Below are 16220 nucleotides of genomic sequence, written 5' to 3'. Positions count from 1 at the left end.
CCGGTTTGGGGGGGTTGGGTCTTTGGTGCCGGGGGGGGGGGAGTTGGATAAACCTCAATTTAAAACCGTCAACAGGTGATGTACGAAGAAAGTCTGGTTCGATACTACTATCAGACAGACGAACGCAACACTAACTGCTGCTGGTCTGTAAAAACAGTGAAGCTACTCATCAGTACAGTTGCGTTCAAGTTTTCCGGACCGAAGATGACGAAGCTGATAAACTGGTTCTTCTTTGCTATCCATAATTGCTTACTTGCTTACACATACGCTTGTGGACCTAATATAGCATATCCGTCACTCGTCGATAATGCTGCACTTATTCAACGCATGATTGACAGCAGCGTTGGTGTTAGTCGAACGTTATCTTTAAGTATTTCGGCCAGAACTCACAACACCAGGGATGTCGTCATACAGTAGAATGTGCGAAGTAAGCCTCCAGAAAGGTCATCCATTCGCAAGCTCGTAAAATTTCGACAGATTGATCGAGAAGGCCAACAGTGCGCTAGACTTGAGACGTCCACCCGGGGAATTTGGAAATGAAGTCACTAGCAAGCTGCCTTGTTTGCTGGTCCAAACTACACAAAGATAGCATTCTAGGAGCTAGATAGTGTTTGACTAACCAATAAAGCCGTTCGCTTCCTGCGCCGGTTTCTGCATACGCTTTGAACTTGCCGCAACCTGCGCATATTGCTCTACCAAGCATAACCGATGGATTGTTGTTGATGCCCATTCTAACTGCGAATTCAAACGAGACTGGGGTTGTTAAGTTTGCAATGTCACATCTTCGGCGAATCCACAACCCGTCCGGAAGAAGCTCCGAGGGAATATGTCTTTAAACCTCAATTAAAATGACAGCTATCCGTTACATAACAGCGACTGAAAGTAAAGCTACCCCATCCAGCTATCTCGACTTCCCAATGATAATGAAACACAAACGCATCAGTCACCTGACCCCCCCCCCCCCAGCACATCTGGCTTTGCACACTACAATGCGTAGATACGGACTAACAACAATCACCTTCATGATAACAGTTGCTATTCCGATCACCTGTTTGAATTCTTTGTAGCCAATTAAACTTAAACCGTATGAGTAGGCAAGAAACTCCTAGTCTGTTCAAAATTTTATGGCAGCTCCTACGTATGTGTTATCGCTTCTTGTTTTAGATGATGGGAATACCATTGATCATGGGGGCATCTAATTTTCCTATACGTAGGCTAATTGCTGTTATGTTTCAGGCCATTCACCGCTCGTTTTCGGGAGAATATGAAGGGCTGCAGCTTGAGTGTATGCAAATGCTGTGTAGAAAAACTTTGGCCTGCATTTTGTACGTGTTCAAATGTTTGTGCAGCTGAGATATTCTACTTATCAGTTACCATCCTCTACACAATTTTCCGCGGACCTTTTATAACCTTTTAAAACAAAAGACCTAAATATTCGACGGATGTAAGCCAGAAATGTGGAAAAGCAATAGATATGAGTGGTCAGTGATATTAGGTAACACCAGCAGCAGCACCACTGTTGACCTACTTTTACGCTCAAGATAAGGTCTTTCATAAAACGCTTTCACCTCATCAGTGCACTCTTAGGCATTTGAACCTCCGGGCCATCAGCCAGACAACAAGTGACACAACAGTAAGTCAACCATAGCTTTCAGCCTCCCCACATATACACATAGATCCATTTCTGACTAGCCTACTCCTACTTTTATAACTTACCTTCGAAGTTAGGAGCAGTCCACCAGTTATTTTTGAAATTCTGACCTGTATCTAGGTATACCAGTTAACCAACACTTGATCTCCTATCCAAACAGCATCCCCTGGGTTGTTGATAATAGGTTTTCGGCGTGTGGGTAACCTTACCCATTTCCGTTCTTTAACTGAAGCCAAACTGTGCGTGAAAACCGAGAAGTTGTGTGCCTCAACCAAAAATCACCGAATCTCTTACCAGTAACGTCAATCACAGTGTAAGTTAATCACGAATGGTGATCCGCCGCTCGTCGTCAAACGGTTCAGCTGCTAGCCTGGACGTAGCGGGTTTGAACCTCCCTGGAGTTTCGTGAAATGCACATCGCCAATGGTTCCCAATCTGGATGAAGCAGATGTACAGTATTTCTTGTTTTTCAAGCATAGGTTGGCTTTACTTGCAGGATAAAATCTCATGCTACCATTCGTCGGAAATTGGTTTTACGACAATACTTTCCGTTTGTTTAATTTTTTTTGAAGGGACCGTCTCCAGCTTTTGCTGTAGTTTATTTGTTTCAGTGATTGTGACGAGCGAACCACCAAAAGCCCTATTTACACTTACCTCACGATAGGAGAAACTGTCGTGATCAGCATGTTGATTAGATTTGAAGCAGACCGAGCAAAGATATATGTCCTTTTCCTCATTCTGATCATCGAGACAGGTTTCACAGCGGTAAATATTTCCTAAAATCGGACTGCATTGACAAGACAAGCACTTGGTTGCTGGGTGGCGAGGTTTCATCACTAGATTTTGTGGTTGTGATGAAGTAGCAGGTTGCACCGTCTTTGTGGGTACGTTCTTCGAGGTCATTGCGTTAACGTCTTCTGATAGTTCTCGTAACAATATTCCTAATGAAGCGAATTCCCCGCGGCAAATCGGACATGGGACAGCTTCCGAGAGATCTAAGTAAAAAAGATGGTTTTCGATCATCCAGGAATGTTTTCAAATTAGATTGTGGTAAAAAGTGGGTTATTCGACAAACGAGACTCATTAACAATGTTAGGGAATTTCTTACTCTTCCAGTGACCCAAAACTAAGTATGCAGTGCGATCCAATCACAACGGAGGGTGTGAGTACAAATGTGATCGAGTCGTTCCTGCCGAATAATGTTCGTCAGCTATGCCTAAAGCGTTATAATTCTGCTTGTTTCCTTAACCTCCAGAGACATAATCATAGAACAGGTGGCAGTGAAGGCAGCTTCTTTCGCCAGTTATAGCTGGTTGGTAGTTCAGACATGTTTCAGTCGGCTCAGCTGTTGAGGATACCAACTTACTTTGAGACTGAATCACATAAAACACGTATTAGTACACCAGTTGAAGCACATCAAGTGAGACAAGACCTGCGACGGCATGTCATAGGTGAAGGTGATGGACCAAACTGACAGTTAATAACAAAATACTCAACCTCGGTGACAAATTACCTGTCCTGATGTCTATGGTTACTCTAAAACTGAATTCGTCCGAGCTATCACAGTGTTTCGTATGACTAGATAAGGCTGTACTTTAGACAGTCGTATCACCACTGTCGTTGCTATCATCGCTGACATAGGGGTGCACCAAAGCCAGAATGGGACTTTGGCGTCTAGCTCCATAAAATTACAACGATTGTCGTTGATTTGGTTTCTGTATATATGCATACATACATTCAGCCCTTTGTGGTTGGCACTTTATAGTTCACCTACTGACACACAACAAACTCAGATAGGTACAGTCTGTCTTAATTGGTTATACTGTCCACATGAAAGAGCCACATTATCTAGAATAATTCAGGCTGCAGACGAGACCGAGGTGGGGTCTATAGGTCACATTAGTTACAGAAAAGATAAAAACGATTCGAAGACGAAAAGTTTCATCTTATTTGGGAACACTGCTTAGTAACTAGCTGTATAATACTTCTAACGCCATCCAAGTCCTTTGTCATTCCGTTCGAATTTGAATGACGGACAGCAACTGTATCTTACTGAGCATATATATTCACAGAACCTAGTAAACAGGATTGGGTCCATTTGGCGCATGACTGAAAACAACCAACGGTTAAAAAATGGTACAGTGATCAGAGAAATGTCTTATCAATAATTGACGTGTAATCTGTTGCAGTATGTGTCAATGAAGCAGTCTCATTGACTTGAGAATTTCATTATTGGGATCAAGACAAACTCATTGATGTAATTTGTGCTGTTAGTCTTTCTAATACTATGGCACCATAGTTGTTTTCCCATCGGAGCTCGTTCTCCATCTGACCCCAGACTTCGCGCTTAGAGCTTGTTGTGATAGGCACTGAGCGGATATCCGACGAGCCTAGTCCAACCATCAAAGCCGAAAGCGCGCACTGGTCACATTCGGGAGCTTGCTGAAATTTGTTGCGCTAAAGACGCATCGGCCGGCCTGGCCGTTGCCCGAGAAGTGCTCTCACCGTACACGCACAACACTAGTAATCGAAAATTTTCGGGCCTTTGATATATTGAATCAGTAAGGGCTAGCTCTTCGACTCTGCAGAGAAACTGCCTGTAGATAGGCTTTATTTACGCAACCTTTGAGCTCGACAAAAGTTCCCACAAGCACTCTGAACTTCAGGTAAGTCAGTGATTATTTCTTCGCTGTGTGGTGTTCATTCAGTAACTCGAAGTGAAGATTTTTTGCCCGGTTTAGACACACGAATTTTATCTGCCACAAAAATGAAAGCTGAAATCATAGAACCTTAGCATTCTTAATGTAGGCTGTTTGATCCCCCTCCCTTTCGTTTATTATGTCAAACGTAATCCAAGCCATTTTGACCTCTTTCTATGATCATTGAACAGCACTATCTGCTTACCTCATTCCGTAATTCATGTGCATTCGAGGCAGGCAACAGAGCTCTCTCTTGATTGTACGCCTCATGGGATTAGGCACTTTCAAGGTACGGCTGACTCCCAAATATATGCAGAGATGCTCGCTTATTATTGGACCTACTTGACATCTGGCTATTAATGGACCTCAGAAATATCCTCTCCTTACTACCACGCGGAGTTTGCAGTCACCCCTGGTCTACTTATTACTCAGAAGACCGTCCACCAAGATTTCCAATCCAGAGCATTTTGCGCCGATGCATTCAATCTTTGTTCCGGAATTTCTGTAGGCACAAGTTATGTGATTCATATCAAGACCAAAAACACATCCGTTTGGGTATCAAAACATCATTAATGTTAAGTGCAGCTGAGAGACTATTGTGAATGAGATTAGTAGAGCGGAGTTAATGATCTTTGGCACCACCTTGGCGCGCGCAACACGAACTTTAGGGGGTTTCCTGTAAACGGGTTAGCTGGTTTTGTCGATTTGTTCTAAGCGGGTGGGAAATCAAGAGAAACTAATTGCTTTAATAGCACCTCTACCATCAATGTAGCTTTAGTAGTAGGATAACAATAACGAGCAACTAATGTGAAATGAACTATTGTTATCCAAGCCATACTTGATAACTCACGTCAACGACCACAAGGAAAACGGCAAAATGTGGTCAAATTTATGAGAATAAAGTTGTTTATCTTGTCCATGCATGTTACTGTGAACCCAGATCAACTGGAGAATCCTTTCTAGGCGAACTCCATGCGCCTATGTGTGGGAAATTTCGCTGCCACGACTAGTACTGTTCATTATGAAAAATTGAAGCGTGCCATTTGAAAAATTTCTCATTTATGTAATGCCGCTCTCAAAATGAAAGCAAACGCTAAAAACGCGTTGTTTACTTCTATTGGGTTCATTCGGTAAAGAAATATGAACTGCTGTATACGTATTCTCAAGACTTGCCTAATGATGCCACACATGCAGAATGCTCTCTCAGTACAGGCTGGATTCCGTCATCTTTTTAACTATCTCGAGAACGCATCTTTTACAATGGTGGAGCTGTGTGCACGCAGTAGAACTACCCTACTGGATTAGAGTTGATAGGATACAGCTCAAGCGCTTTGCCAGATTTACGTTATGAAACATTTTGTTGCTTTGCCTTAGTGCCAATAGTACCTCAGCTCAAAAATACCGGCATGCAGCCAAACCTCAGTATCCTTTGTTCTTCCTTTTTCATCTCACTTCTTCGTTTTTCTTCTTTTTCCCCCTTCTTTTTTCACTGCTTTCACATTTTCTTATCGCTTGCGAGAAAGATTTGACATATGGTTATTTAACTTAAGCTGTAAGATATTAACAAACGTGAGGTCAGTTTTGAGGTAGATTCCCAACATGAGGGTTTAATTGCCACCGCTTAGAGATAAAAATTTCCTCTCTCTATTATGGCGACATTTTAATCACTGAGTTAACCTGCAGATACTCAGCAACTTTGGCAGTGCTCCAATGAGTGGCTCAAGCGCCTTGTTTTGAACAATCACCTCAGGGTTACAGTTGTCTGTATAATACACAGAGCTTGAGACGAGGTAGAGCTTTTGAGCTTCAGGATGTTTGGATTCATATACAGCATGTTTGAACATGTGACTGTGAAGTGCTGAATTAACACAGTTTAAAAAACAAAATCTTCAGTGAAAGTGCAACGCCGGTAGTATTTGCTTTAGTTGACAAATAATTCGTTTGGCTGTTTGTCCGGGGGTATCAATAGCTCTTGAAACGACGCGCCAGAAAACCAAGAGATTAACAAATCGCACTGAAAAATCAATACCCCTAAATCTCAGTACATTTGAGTATGAGGTTTAAGGGCTACACGCCTCTGTACATGTCAAATCTGTTGACCAATAGCATCGTTCTGCAGGTAAACGATGTGTAGAAGATGCATGAATGCGCATACCGGCACTAGGTATTTGTCGAAGACCCAACATCTCCCGCCGATACAACTTGATACAACTTATATTCAGTCCAGGGCACCATACGAAAACGATAGAACAGCCCACGGACAACGTAAGTGCCTCTGCATCTGGCGATGAGGTTTTTTTGTGACAACCTTATTGTTTCACAAGGTATTTTCAAGCTAAAAAATTAAATGAACCTGATTTACGAGAAGTTTGATGATGATGATGATGATGATGATATGATGATGATGATGATGATGATGATGATGAACAATTTCTGAACCCGGCGGAGTATCTAGGCCACCTCCAATCGTAAAACCCGTAGGTAGTTCAGAAATATGGAAATATCCTAACTGGATTGTCAGGTTATTTTCTAGAGCCTTTTCATGACATCCACAAGTATTTTCATGGCTAAGCTCTCACCGTTCAGATGTGTAGCCATATTAGCGTACTTTTCATAGTGTTCAACTTTAATGATTTATGTCAGACGACTTCCACCACCAAGAATAGCTTTCACGTAATCAGAACTCACTTATTGTATTTTGCTTTCGTTGATGATCTGTCCAGACACGCATGCAACGAATATGCACGCTATTTCCACATCCTTTGCGACAAAATGTGACGGGAAAACGCTGCTTTGAGAGCAGTTCGTCTTGACAGATTGGACACAAATCATCCGGACTAATTCTCCTCTGCTTTAACGGTCCTTCCTTCTAGTGACAGTAAAAAGCCCGGATGAACAAAGATGTACCTGGTTTTCCGGATCCTGAGAATCTTCAAATTTGTTTTGCACCAAATTGGCATTTCTCTTGGAATGTTTCCCATCTAGTAAGTCTATGATTTCTCGCTCACATAACCCCAGCTGCCAACAAACTAAGAAGGAATGGGTCAACATCAGGCGATTTCTCAGGAAAGATGACTTACTTGAATCATTCTCGTCGATCCTGAATCGTTTCAAGAATATCCACACAATGTGTAAACACAGTTCGCCAGTCGCCTTGAATGCAGTGCACGTACATGTGTGCTCCTCCCCAATATGTACCTGACAATAAGGGGTGTACCACAAATCGCATCACAGGATAGGTGACCAGGACAGATCATCGCTTCTGTTAATGTGAGCATCGGTTTTAAAAAGATATTACGCAGTTGTTTCATTTCGATCACTAAACCTTCGATACCTGCAGAACCTAACTGATGCAGTTTGTATCCAGTTTTGGTGTCATGTTGTTCTTAAACTGACACAATAATCATATCTTATCGTTTCGGAGTTCAGTATGTAACTCGAATTCTTTCCTTACCTCCTGATCGTATATCCTTGGCTTACAAAGGTTGCTGTGCTCAGCCTGCAAGGCGAGATGGTTACTTGTAGTAGCTTAACTCTCATCAATCTCCAAAGTAGGTTATATTATCGTCAAATGCTTTTTCAATGCACCTTTTATCGTCCTATGCGCATTTGTAGCTTTCAATTAAAAGGTCACCTACTGAGTAGAAGATGCTACACAGAGCTTGTACATACCTTATGGATAAATGCCATCTGCCTGTTTCTGTGAATGGAACACACAGCCTCAATAAACTCCGAATAAAGTAATTCCGGTAGTCATCACATTCATGTAGCTACATATTAGAACCAAAGACAGTGTCGAAACGTTTCCTGCATTAAAACGACCAACCATAAATTTTGAATACCACGTGCGTCAATCTTTATTCTGCTACTTATACATGAGAACAAACCGTTTTGTCCAAATGTGAAATGTGTCCTGCCCATTTTTTTCCTGTTGATTCAAGATGCAATCATGATGACTGGAACAATTGCGACTGCTACATCGTTCCGAGCTGAAGTCCTTCTGGTGCCACAAGACGGACGTGGATAAGCTCATACAGAAAATGCTGAAGCTAACACTCATTTATCGACTGCTTCTTTTCTCAGTCTGTTTCCTAGGTATTCTAACCCAGAATCCCACTGTACAGTGAGTGGCTTATGCGAAGAGCGCATAGCTTAATCAGAGTAAACATTAATCTAAATAGGTTCAGCACAAAATGCGCAATGCAGATATGTTAAACAATAATAACTAGGGACGGTATATTAGATTTTCGGTTTCTTAATAAATAGATGGATTATATTAGGTCCTGTTAATTGTTCTAAGATAAAGTAGTGAATGAAAAGTCATGCTTCTGGGACCACACAGAATGACAAACCAAAGATATGAAATTCGGGTTTGCGAATAATAATTATCGAAGTCCCAAACTCGTTATCAAAACCGTTTCGTGAAGTGCTGTTCCAAATTTTTTAAATAATTCCTGGTCTACACCCAATCATGCTTGCTTAGACTTATGGTGACAGGAAACAGTGCCATGTATAATCACAATTTCCATGAGTGAGCCTGCATTTTGCTTTTTCCGTTTGGTGGGTGCATCGCGGCACATTTCTGATGGCTATACTGGTATCACGACAAACTCCAGCATTATGAAATGAAGCTCACTTTTCAAACTTATAGAATTGAGTATAGGGCCTATATGTAATAGTACGTATTGGCCACAAGCGCCGTGCCTAATGTTTGGGCCAGATTGCTTCGTCACGTTCGACCCAAGACTGGAGATCAGCATTTGACATAAAAGCGTAATCCAAACGAACATCAGTTCCATTTGGGATCCAATTACGTACCCTCTAATACTCATATGTCCAAACAGCTAAGGTGGTTTGATTTGTATGGCCGAGGTTTATGTTATGGGTTGTCCCTTCCGGAGAACCACGTGGGCGTCACATTCTGCCAATTCCATTCCTAATATGTGTATACCTCAGTTGAATATTTAATAACAGCACGTCTGTGTACAGAAGGCAGAAAAATATCATGGGTTTTTGAAACAACAGGATATATGACACCCCCTTTTCACTTGCGAACAATGGTCAATTTATAGGCAAGTACAGTTTGTGTGCACAACTTGGATATTTTATCTTACGCTTGAAGAAACGTTTAGCGGAACGTGGCAACAAAGAAGCACAGTCATCGTCGGAGGAGAATCTTGAGTATGTTTGCAGTATACCGATCGCGATTATAGGCAAAATAATCCAGAAAGGGTTGTTCTCTGCGAAATTTCAGTACATTTGTAGGTGAGCCACTGAAGAACCTAATCAACCATAAATTTTGAATACCACGTGCGTCAATCTTTATTCTGCTACTTATACATGAGAACAAACCGTTTTGTCCAAATGTGAAATGTGTCCTGCCCATTTTTTTCCTGTTGATTCAAGATGCAATCATGATGACTGGAACAATTGCGACTGCTACATCGTTCCGAGCTGAAGTCCTTCTGGTGCCACAAGACGGACGTGGATAAGCTCATACAGAAAATGCTGAAGCTAACACTCATTTATCGACTGCTTCTTTTCTCAGTCTGTTTCCTAGGTATTCTAACCCAGAATCCCACTGTACAGTGAGTGGCTTATGCGAAGAGCGCATAGCTTAATCAGAGTAAACATTAATCTAAATAGGTTCAGCACAAAATGCGCAATGCAGATATGTTAAACAATAATAACTAGGGACGGTATATTAGATTTTCGGTTTCTTAATAAATAGATGGATTATATTAGGTCCTGTTAATTGTTCTAAGATAAAGTAGTGAATGAAAAGTCATGCTTCTGGGACCACACAGAATGACGAACCAAAGATATGAAATTCGGGTTTGCGAATAATAATAATCAAAGTCCCAAAGTCATTATCAAAACCGTTTCTTAAAGTGCGGTTCCAAATTTTTTAAATAATTCCTGGTCTACACCCAATCATGCTTGCTTAGACTTATGGTGACAGGAAACAGTGCCATGTATAATCACAATTTCCATGAGTGAGGCTGAATTTTGCTTTTTCTGTTTGATGGGTGCATCGCGGCACATTTCTGATGGCTATACTGGTATCACGACAAACTCCAGCATTATGAAATGAAGCTCACTTTTCAAACTTATAGAATTGAGTATAGGGCCTATATGTAATAGTACGTATTGGCCACAAGCGCCGTGCCTAATGTTTGGGCCAGATTGCTTCGTCACGTTCGACCCAAGACTGGAGATCAGCATTTGACATAAAAGCGTAATCCAAACGAACATCAGTTCCATTTGGGATCCAATTACGTACCCTCTAATACTCATATGTCCAAACAGCTAAGGTGGTTTGATTTGTATGGCCGAGGTTTGTGTTGTGGGTTGTCCCTTCCGGAGAACCACGTGGGCGTCACATTCTGCCACTTCCATTCCTAATATGTGTATACCTCAGTTGAATATTTAATAACAGCACGTCTGTGTACAGAAGGCAGAAAAATATCATGGGTTTTTGAAGCAACAGGATATATGACACCCCCTTTTCACTTGCGAACAATGGTCAATTTATAGGCAAGTACAGTTTGTGTGCACAACTTGGATATTTTATCTTACGCTTGAAGAAACGTTTAGCGGAACGTGGCAACAAAGAAGCACAGTCATCGTCGGAGGAGAATCTTGAGTATGTTTGCAGTATACCGATCGCGATTATAGGCAAAATAATCCAGAAAGGGTTGTTCTCTGCGAAATTTCAGTACATTTGTAGGTGAGCCACTGAAGAACCTAATAACGGTTAGACTCAGCAGGCTCGTGTATTTTACATTGATTAATTAGTAAAGGAACAACTTCTTGTTAAACATTGAAATGCAGGTTTTCATCTCTTATTTCAGTCCGATGGGAGTTGCTCAGCATTGCGAATCATTGAAAAACATCTCGAGCATCGCGTTATTAATTACTTTCACAAAGTGCATCCAGGTTTTGATAGCTGACTCAACTCACAACAAAAAATTTTACCTGACAATGTAAAGTGAAACACCTTACACTTTTGGAATATTTTGCACCTATTCCTGTTTGTGTCAGATTAGAGTAGTTCGTAAAGCAGACTAGATAACGGTAAAATCTTCGAGCACGGTGAAGTCACAATAACAGTTTGTTGTAAATTTTTTTCAAAACACAAAAAATTAAGAATTTGCGCCAGTGGATTAAGTCAGCAATGGATTTGTAATTATTCAGTTGCCGTTATTGGGCTTTGATCCGTTTGTCCTGCCTTGACCAACAGAAACGACTTTATCTCAAGGGTGGAAATCATCCTTCGTGCTGACTCAAAATTTTGGAACATTAAACTTCATGTGAAAATTCCACAAACCCAGAACAAATAATATGTGAAAAATAAGAGCAAATCTGATAGCGCTTCTTTATCTTTAAAACAGAATAATACACGACCACCCCAACGTCACCCTTCTAGCTTTCTTCCATTAAGCCTCCATTCCATAATTCAAACAAGTGGTGGCTTTGGCGAGCATTACTAGACCACTCAGTCTCTGGTTAACTAAACTTACTGTAAGTGGTGTGTATATCGACAGTAAACATTATACCGCTACTGAAGTTGATTTGATTACAAATAGCGAATCTCTACATGGGACTGTTTATTGCGTATCAAATTTGTCGAACAATGTAACGTCACATCTGATATAGCACCAAATGAACCAAGATATTTGGCTCACTTTGCCCTGAAAATTTTGCTTTCTCATTTGACAGTTTTGTATACAAAACCAAATGATGAGATTACCTTAAGAAATCTTCAGGTCAGTTTTTAAAGAATTCTTTTTTAGTCTGTGGATGAGAAACCTAACATCCAACTTTTAGCAAGCTATGCTCTTTCACAAGTTAGTGCTTGGTACTTCTATTGTCATTGATTCTCATAATCTCTCATTCTGTTGTACTCTACTAACACCTCGGCTGCGACTTTTTGTCTTGTGGAGTAGATAAACGTTGCTGTTTATTTCTCTACCTCAGTTAATAACTGTAAACACTGCATAATTACTGTTTATGTGAGCACGCGTGCACCCCATCTCGAATATGTTGAGGGATATCTTATGTGATTCCAGTGAGTGCGTTTTCCAGTAATTTGATGACCTCAAGTGTTTTTTTACTAAGAATTCTTTAAGTACTGCATGACTAAAGACAATCCTTAAGATTTTGTCCCATGGTCATTACTGAAAATAGCTCAATTCGGTTGGGGCAAAACAGGTACAAACGTCTGTTTTGAAGTATACTCGCGTAGAACCAATCAAATGAAAGTGGTACGCTTCACATTCTTGTTTTTTTAATCAATGAAAAATATGGGCTGTTAGGGACTTTGTCGGACATTAATTTAGAAAAAACTGGATAGACGAAGCCTTTTACCATATGGCGAAATAATAGGTTCTTAGCTAAATCGTACAGGAGGATATCTGTATTTATATCTAAATCGCCAGGCTGGATTTTCTTGGACAATCGGTACATCTGTGTCTATCGCCTGACAGTTTTTTTATTATCATTTTGACCATGTTGAGCTAATTTACATTATTTGATCTTTCAATTTTAATCAGTCTCAGATATTGAGCACTGTCAATACATAATGGACGACAACCCACATAACAATGTGCATAGTAATACCGATATTAGCATATTCGACAGTGTGATAGAGTCAAAACATTCCGTTAGGTTTTCATGTTTTGATTGTTACACATAAAATACATTTGGATGATCATTTTTGCATTGTCTATATTCATGAAATTTTTTTGCCGAAGTTAAAATTGTTTCAAGTTTAACTTTTATCAAAATTGACTGAATGAGTGCCCCATAGTAAGCTAGCACTAAGCTCCTTCCCTGTTCATCTTTGTTTTTCTTCAAAATAAGGCTTTCAAGTAAATCCTGATTTTACGGTAGCAAGGCATCTGTGTTGAACACTGATATCATGTTGATAATGATGATGATGAACTTTACACAAAATACGTGCAACCATCTTTACAGAACATAACGGCTGACCTTATTTAGCTGACTTATTCATACGCTTCTCTACGCGCGACTTTTTCAGTTTGCTGCTGGTTAACGTCGTTCCCAAGAGTATTTAGAGAATTATTCACAAGCTGCTGTACATGGTTTTACTCATAACTCCAGAAATAGTGCGAATTCTTATCTTATATCAGCGGTAGTTTTAATGTCTTATGTCACCCATGTAGATTTTTACTTTTGGATATGCAAGTAAAAGAGAAAGGATGAAATCCTTAGTTATACAAAACGTAATTCTACTGCCAATATTTATCAATATCCGAGGGTATTTGATGCCGCTGTTATGTTGTCAACGGCTCTATCTAGTTAATATTTTAGAAGCGCTACAGTTGTATAGATGCCTGAAAATGTTCAGTAAGGTGAAGTAACGTTAACGAACTGGCTGATATCTCTGTTTCTTAGCCTCACTACGGCCATAAAATTATAATTTGCGTGGCTCATTGCTTTACTCTGATCTGCAGGTCAAACAACCGTCTCCGATATGGCTGGCTCCGGACTTTTTCGGGGAATTAAAATGTGTATCTATGATAACCGTATTTATTCCGTGGGAGTGCAGTTTAAAAGTGTCTTTACCATATTCTAGAGTATATTTTTTGAATTTCACGTGTGTTTTTGGAGTTGCGGCCGCTTTCATTGTGTTGACTGAATCAAGTGTTTCTCTCTGCTGGATGATCATATATATTTTTATCTTCTTCAATTGCTGGCTCCGAACAGCCCTCCATTCGCTCATGGTTTCGGACTTCCTAATGAGTTTAACCACCCTAGCTTCACAACCTCCAATCCTGCCGTCGTTTTCGGAAGTATCACTTAACAGACAATACAATGATAAATTACTTCCGCTACTTTTGGCCGGCGATACTATTTTACAACCCTGACGATACATCCCTTAAACTGTGGAACTTCAAACTATTTCACACTGCACAACCTCTGATCCTTATCCTACAGCAAGTGAACAGAACATAATCACAGGTGACCGTAGCTGCCAAATCCGTTGCAGGTTTTTGGTGAATAAATTCCGATTAGAAGAAAATTAAGTGACCCCACAATATCATACACTTAGTCAAGATCTTTATTTCACTCCACCCATCCCGCAATTTGCGTGATAAGTACTTCTCCTTTTAAATGTTCCACGTTGACCGACGCACAAAATCATACGATGAAAGCAGACAGAAAAACCACAATAATTTGAGTAAGGAGTTATTAAATCTCTCATAGAAACTATATACCAAAACCGTTATTTTGCGTTAAATTTGAAATACCAATAACAAGACTCATTTTGTGACTATATAGCCATGAAATTAGCCTCGAACTTTTCCTGATTAGGCACGGTTTTCCTTGACCATTCCATCAAACGGCATTTTGGAACATGCGAACCTATTTAGGCACATATGTAAAGAAACTACACTGCTAATGCTATTATCACAGCCTCGTGAAGGATTTACTATTGTATTCTTTCATAATAACTATACCGACCCAATAAACACCTAATTTACGACTGCGTAATTAAACGTTGCCACAGAATAGCACTTTATATGTCACTGATTTCTGCTGACATCGTTGGCATCGCGTTCATTTAGAAGCAGTGTAAGACGCTGGAGATTATATGCTAAAAAAGAATATCACTATTATCACAACTCTTCGATTCTTCACTTTTGTGACCTGTGAGGATTTCATGAAAGGCTCCATAGGATTTTAATAACAAATATAACCTTAATTTGGCTTATATGCACTGCAACAGCGTTTTCGAGTGTTTGTTCCAGTCGCACTCAGTCTTTGTCTAAGGTTTAACGCTTTTTTAAATACAAACCCCGGCGACTTACACGGTCCCTATGTGCCTGTGATGAAAGTGATTTTGACGTCAATCAGTGATACCTAAAGTGCTATTCAAAGACTATGTATAGCTATACAGTCGAAAATGAGGTATTTATCGTGCATGTTCAATTCGCATGAAACGAGAAGTTTTTTACAGGGTTGTGGTAACAACATCAGCCGCTAAAAACCTTAAACATCATACAGGGAATGAAGTGGGTCCAAATTCTTTCAGCAAGAATATCGTTGCACTGTTCGCTTCCTCCTGTCGCTGTCTTACCTCCTCCGGCCTCCTTATTCTGTAACTCACGCTTTTGGACATAGCAAGATGGATCACATGTTGATTTTCATAAGCGTGTTACTTCGTTGCCGTGACATTTAGTTGACTCAAACATGCGTCAGTATTCGCACAATAAAATGCAATTCTCCAAAGCTACGACGGTTTTAAATTTAATACTCTATTGTGAAGCTTCGGCAAAAAGAACAAAAGAGAAAACAACCGACTGCTCTGCTGTAAGGCCTCTACTGAATTGTTAAGGATTGCGACTGCATAAGACTGGACCGCTGTTTCACATCTGCCATCACTACCATTTATGACATTTTGTAACTTCCTATTATTACCAAAAATCGAAATACATTTACAAATCTAGTCTCCTAGTGGAACAGTCCTCAGATACATAATGCGCTTATCTGCAAAGCCTTTCAAGTGAACGGCAGCCACTGAACGACAAAAATATGGGAACCCTGGAAACTTGAAGGAAAGCATTGATCCCGTGAATCAATCCGTGAATTTGTTGTGCATCCATCCAGTACTCAAAGCACCGACGCGGTTTTGCGAACGGGTGTACTACAAATGCGCGTGGCCAGCAAGACAAATTAAGGAATCCGAAATGCTAGAATACTTGTTGTTTACCAATCAAAAACAATACACGAAGCTCTGGCAGTCCAGTGCGCTTTTGTCTAAGGAGGCAAGGGAACCATCTTATATTATCTTGACCACAACCACAAAATGTCTAAGCTTTCGAACGATCAGCTTCCGGTAG

The 16220-nt window shown here is 40.4% G+C and overlaps 1 protein-coding gene across 1 annotated transcript in view; it reads right to left on the bottom strand.

Annotated features, from left to right (window-relative positions):
• Nucleotides 1–7548, bottom strand: part of T265_13683 (hypothetical protein) — a gene marked incomplete at both ends in the record, with an annotated part of 15428 nt that extends 7880 nt beyond the window's left edge. Inside the window, 4 exons of the mRNA XM_009170032.1 lie at nt 2306–2646; nt 7039–7219; nt 7258–7379; nt 7431–7548. Of these exons, the coding sequence (XP_009168296.1) occupies nt 2306–2646; nt 7039–7219; nt 7258–7379; nt 7431–7548 (762 nt within the window). The remainder of the gene's footprint in view (nt 1–2305; nt 2647–7038; nt 7220–7257; nt 7380–7430) is intronic.
• Nucleotides 7549–16220: the final 8672 nt, after the last annotated feature.

The sequence above is a fragment of the Opisthorchis viverrini genome (genome assembly GCF_000715545.1).
Source record: "Opisthorchis viverrini unplaced genomic scaffold opera_v5_92, whole genome shotgun sequence".
Lineage (NCBI taxonomy): Eukaryota > Metazoa > Platyhelminthes > Trematoda > Opisthorchiida > Opisthorchiidae > Opisthorchis > Opisthorchis viverrini.
Note: the sequence above shows the minus strand (reverse complement) of the source record. Positions and strands in the feature narration are given on the sequence as shown.